Source organism: Trichosurus vulpecula, chromosome 2, assembly GCF_011100635.1.
Source record: "Trichosurus vulpecula isolate mTriVul1 chromosome 2, mTriVul1.pri, whole genome shotgun sequence".
Lineage (NCBI taxonomy): Eukaryota > Metazoa > Chordata > Mammalia > Diprotodontia > Phalangeridae > Trichosurus > Trichosurus vulpecula.
The window spans coordinates 250083304-250089303 of NC_050574.1; the positions used below are offsets into that span (position 1 = coordinate 250083304).

General features: G+C 45.0%; 1 protein-coding gene across 1 annotated transcript in view; it reads right to left on the reverse strand.

Moving 5' to 3' along the window:
* The window catches only part of NEMP2 (nuclear envelope integral membrane protein 2), a 49001-nt gene extending 43231 nt beyond the window's left edge, over positions 1-5770 (reverse strand). Inside the window, exons 1-2 of the mRNA XM_036745557.1 lie at positions 5699-5770; positions 5211-5430 (exon numbers count right to left, since the gene is read on the reverse strand). Coding sequence (XP_036601452.1) covers positions 5211-5337 — 127 coding nt within the window. The 5' untranslated portion in view covers positions 5338-5430; positions 5699-5770. The remainder of the gene's footprint in view (positions 1-5210; positions 5431-5698) is intronic.
* Positions 5771-6000: the final 230 nt, after the last annotated feature.

Below are 6000 nucleotides of genomic sequence, written 5' to 3' on the forward strand. Positions count from 1 at the left end.
GAAAAAGCAACAAAATAGTTGAAACTGAATATTGGGAAATTTTAATGATCAAGACTGGCTCCAAAGGAGAAATACGAAAATGTACCTTCTTTTTGGAAGTGGTGAGGACCACGAATATAGAACACAGCATATAATGTCAGACTTAATGTGCTAGTTTTTCTGAAATTTTTTTATTTTCTCTTCTTAAAATACTCTTTAATAAAGGATGGTTCGCTGGGAAGAGGAAGAGGGAGAAATATATTGGAGAATGTAGGTAATATAAAACCAAGATACATACGTCCATTAAAAGTTTAAAAAGAAAAGTAAGAAACTAGGAGATCATTTTATTTGGCCTTCAGGCTGGACATTTTCCATGTCAGTGGTGGACTCCTTAGGGTAAAATACAGTATAATGACCTTATCACCTCGTTTGACGTCAGTACTGAATGGATCACTGAACAAGGTTATCTCCATAGGTACATCTGTCATAGTCTCATAGGATCTTAATGTATGAATGGAAGTCGTGTCTGAGGGCAGTTTTTAAAACTGCTTTGTATTCTAATGAGTCAAATACTTCTAGGCTATAAAATGACCACTCAGAGATGAAAAAGCATCTTTCTCTTCTCTGCAGAGAGCTGGGGGACACTAGGAAGCACGAAAGGGAACAAGCATTCCTTAAGCATCTACTATTGTCCCAAGCCTTGTGCTAAGCACTTTATAAATATTATCTCACTTGCTCCTCACAATAACCCTCGTAGGGTTAGAATGCTATTAAGGTGCTTAATATTAAGATCCCTGTTTTACAGATAAGGAAACTGAGGCTAAGAGAGGTCAAGTGAGTTGCCTAGAGTCCCACAGCTACTAAGTATCTACAGCCACATTTGAGTTTGAGTCTTCCTGACTCCAGACCCAGCACACTATCTACTATATACCACCCAGCTGCCTCTGTAGGTTTGGAATGTTGCAAACACAATCAGTAACTTGTTTTTCTTGGTTAAATGGGAAAGCTCACGTAATATGTTTGAGGAGCAAAGCATAAATAACACAAATTTTAAAAATAAAATAGAGGAAAAACAACTTAAAAAAGAAAATGGCCATTCAATTAGGAGCATGTCAGGTCTGATGAAAATCAGCACAACTTCCCTTTGGTATTGAGACTAGTGACCCATACCCTTTATTTTCTACCCAACTAAGACCTCTATCTGTGTTGCTCTTACAACCTGATCCTTCCAAAAGAGCTGGGGAAATCTTGTCTCTGCCTTATCTCTAGGATCCAGGAATGGCATTTTTTCACCTCAAAGTGGTTATGATATTCCTATGTGGAACAGCCCCAGCTGTTTGTTCTTATGATGTTTCGTCCTAGCAAGTCCGCAGCAGAGATCAGATAATTTAGACGTGGAAGGGACCTGAGGAAACCGAGACACAAAAACGGCTAATGACCTTGTCAGAGGCCACACAGGTCGTAGGACTAAGTAGCAGAGATGGGGTACAACCCCAAGTCCTCCATGTCCAAATCCAGACACCATGCTTGGATGTCTGATCAGCCATGGAACAATTCACATCTCATCCTCTGCCTTAGTTCTTTGGCTATCTTTTCATTAAATCTAACTCAAGATTTATATTGTCTACTTAAGAGTTGATTCTTTGTTTGTATAGAGCAGGGCTGTCCAACCTTAGGTTTTTATTGAAACAATAGACAACACATTTTGATTTGCCATTTGGCAAAAAATGAAGCTCTGCGGCTTCATTTACTAAAGCATTTATGTAAATTTCTACGCTTGTAGGTGGGCTGCATAAATCACACTGGGCAGCATGCTTTGGACAGCCTTGGCATAGATGTACCTCAGTTTAAGCACATCCCACATAAATCCAAACTTCCAAACTAGATATAATTAATTTCATTATTATTTATTTCAGGTCTTCTTCAAACATGAAGGCCCTCCCTAAGTCATTTCTGTACAATTCATATAATTTTTTTCAGAAATAGATCTCATCAACCAATTAATAAGTGATTATTCCTCCCCCATAAGCACTTTCCTCATTATAAGGCAGTAATAGCTCTGAAATTGGAGTCAGAAAGACCTGAGTTCAAGCTGTGTGACCCTTAGGAGTCACTTAACCTTCTAATCACCCAGGCTCAAAACTTCCACTCTTCACACTCTCATCACCCATAGCTAATCAGTCATCAAGCCCAGTTGATTTTATCTTCCCATCTCTTACATATACCCCCTTCTTTCCATTGACACTGCCATCGTCCTGGTGCAGGCCCCATTACCTCAAACCTAGCCTATTGAAATACCCTTCTGGTCTGTCTCTCCGATTCCAGTCTATCCTCCACTCGGCTGCCAAACTGATCTTCCTAAAATAAAGGTCAAGTATAGTGACTCCCTATTACCTCCAGGATCAAATATAAAATCCTCTCTTTGGTTTTTAAAGCCCTCCATAACTTGTCCCCTTCTTACATTTCCAGCCTTCTTATACCTTATTCCCCTCTAAACACTCTGAGATCCAGTGACACTGGCCTCCTGGCTTACTGGTCCTCCCACGCTACTCTCCATCTCAGGACTCCTTGCCTTCTCAGTGGTTGCACTCTATACCTGGAATACTCTACCTCCCTATCTCCATCTCCTGGCTTCTCTCAAGTCTCAGATAAAATTCAAATTTTTACAAGAAGCCTTTCCTCATCTACCTTAATGCTAATATTGTTCCACAGAGATTATCCCCAATAATAATCTCTCTCTATCCTGTCTATATTGTATATATGTATGTTTGTCTCCTCTGTTAGACTGTGAGCTCCTTGGGAGCTGGGACTGGTTTTTGTCTTTCTTTGTAGCCCTACCTTTTAGCACAGTGCCTGGCTCACAGTCGGAGCTCATAGGAGTAGGTCAACAAACATAAATACTCATTGATGTCTTGACTTAACCTCCCTGTGCCTCAGTTTCCTCATGCATAAAATGAGGAAGGTTGGTTTCAATGGACTCTAAGGTTCCTTCCAGCTCTAAACATATGATTTTATTTATCACTATTTCATTTCTTATATTCAAAACAACAAAGCTTCGGTCAACACTCCAGGTAATACATAGTTTTGGTTAGCTTTTTTAAAAAAAGATAATGCCTTCCAAGTCTTAGACAATCTTAAAACTACTCCCCCAAAAAATTTCAGTCAGTTTTTTGGTGCAGAAACCATGATTTTATGGGTGTAGAGAATAACAGTTGGAAACTCGCTCCACTGAATCAGCAACTCAGCACCTCATATGGAATTTGTTATTGTGGTTCATCCTTCCTTCTCAGAGGACCAATGACATCATGAAGGTGATGTCTTGACTTGCACATGAATTGGATATGAGTGGGGCAGAGCTTCCCAAAGTCCTCAGCCTCACTCTCTTCTCCAGAGTCACTGTCTTAACCAAGTTTAAGCGATTTGCCCATCATCCCACAGCTAATGTGTCAAAGACAGGTCCTGAATTCAGGTCTTTGTTGACCCCAAGATCAGTCCTGGAGCCTGCTTCTTCTGATGATTTAGTAAAGTACTTCCATAAAATTTAAGTTTCTTTTATGTGTGAAATAGATATTTCAAAATATGACCGAGTCAAAAACATGAATCTAATGACTGTCAAACTGTACTTTAACTGTTTTGGTTTCTTCACTGGTTGGGAGAGGGGGTAGTGAAAGTTTCACTCTGGGACAAGAACTTGCTTGTCTTTTGTCCCTATTAAGGAGGGATGGAATGGGTTCAAGCCGCGAGAGGGCAAATGGGATCAATTTACACTAAATTATATTTCGCAATCTCTATGACTTCTCTCTGACCTGCTTAAACAGATGTCTTTAAACATTTTTATTTCTCCAGAGGACTTATTATAGGAAGTATGAAATTGGGACTGTAATTATCATATGCACTGAAGTGCCCAGAGATCTGCTTTTAATTTCAAGAACAGACTTCCTCAGTTCAGAGAAGACAATGAAAAAAGTTTGCATGGTTTAAGAAATGGAAACTGACTTACAGTCAATTTCACAGACTGGATATTCAGGACATCTCAACTACGTACTTCAAAGTTTTAGGGGTTCCACCTATTGGCCGAAAATCATGGGTGGTTCTCCACCATCTGAAGCTTCTATTCTCTACTGCCAGCCAACCACTAGCTCCTCCCCTTTAACTGACTGGCTTCCCTCCAAACGGGGTAATAACGTAGCTTTGTGGAGGCCTCCAAGCTCCCCGTTTCTTAGGATAAGGGTTTCTGAGGAAATGGGAGTGTACAATAAATCACCAAAAAAAGGCTTTAGAGCTGGCAATGATATTAATAATCATTTAATTCAACCCCTTATTTTAGAGATGAAGAAAGAAGGGCCTAAGGATGCTCATGTGATTTGCTAAAGATCACAAGGTTAATTTAGTGGCACAGCCTGGACTGTGAACCTGGGTGATCAAAAGCGGTAATGCTGAAGCTTACACAATGAAAACACTGATTCTCCGGGATGATAACAAACTGAATCTTGTGAGCACTGCCCCCAGTTGAAAGTTAAGAGGAAAAAAATAAGGTTTCCAGGACTTGGGTAGGAAAAACTAAATGGAGTAGAAGCCTGCAAGCCCCAACTACAGATCTGGGGTCCAGAAGATAGATATTTACTCAGTTCTGCACATCTTGGCCACAGGCCAAAGAAAGCTCTTGGGAGGCGTAAGAGGGAAGCAGAAGGGAGCCTTCATTCCATGCTTCACTGAGACAAAGTCCCTGGAACCCAGGCCTCCAAAGTTCAGATACACCCATACAGTGAAACTATTACTAAAGGAGACACCATATTTGGCAAGAGGAGTCTAGACTTTTGAGATAGAAGGGAAACAAACAAAAAACTGGCTCGTGAAAAATGCAACACACAGGAAAAGGGCTGAGAGGCTGCGTAAGAGCTGGAAGGTATAGGGGTGAGGAGAGGGAGAGGAGAGGAAAAAAAAAGAGAGCTGCACCCCGCCTTCTACCCGCGTCAGGTGTTCCAACACATCTGGCTGGGGTCACTTACATAAGGGAAACTGACGCGGTGGGGGGGAAGGGAAAGAACTAGACCAGACCGGCCCGCCTCCAGAAGCCTTGGTGCCAGGGGCTGGGCTTCCACTGGGAGAGCAAATTCCCCTCCCACGGATGGGGCAGGCGCACAACTGCTAAAACCTCCTTGCGCGGAAGGGAAAAAAAAAGGAAGCAAGGTCAGAAAAGAGCGGGAGAAAGCGCAAGGGTGCACGGTTACCTGACAACGCCGGCACCTCCTCCCCTTGCACCAGGCCCACGGGGAGGAAGGCCAGCGGCGGCAGCCACAGCACCCACAGCCACTGGCCTAGGGACGACTGCAGCTGCGGCTTGGAGCGCCGCCGCATCCTGCGCCCGGGCGCCGCGGGGCCGCCGCCTCCTCCTCTACTCAGCCCCAGGCTCGCATTTTGCTTCCGTCCCCGCAGAGCAGCTACCCCGGTCTGGTGCAGCGGAAGTGGAGAGAAAAAGAGGGGAAGGGACTCGCTGAGGAGGGGGCTACCGGTGGAGCCCCGCCGGGCGACTGCAGCGCCAGGTCCGCCCCGCCCCGGCCGCGCCCATCCACAGCTGCCGCTGTTGCTGCTGCGGTCGCGCCTTTTTTACCTCCCCTCGGGGGTATCTGCGCCGCCCTCCCCCCCCCCGCCCCCGGCTCCAGGCTCTTCTGGCCGCTCTGGCTCGGTGGCACCCTCCTGGAGGTCCCCCACTCTCTACCAAGGTCAAGACCGCAGGCTCAGGCTGGACTGGAGCTGGTCCCACAGTTTGCACCGCTGCGCCCGCTGAGGTCCTGGGCTGCAGACTGCTTGCGTTCCCGGGCTTGTCCTGGCCGAAGCGGTATATGGAGATGGCCCAGAGAGCCTCAACCTCTTGTAGTCTCCACGTGAGAGCCCTTAGTGACTCCACCAGGCCGGTTCTCCACCAGGGGCTCCCCCTGCCCCCAACATTGACCCTCAAAGGTGGAATGTGCTGATAGGACTGTGAGCAGCCTGGCACCTTGTGGAAACCCATTTCCACCC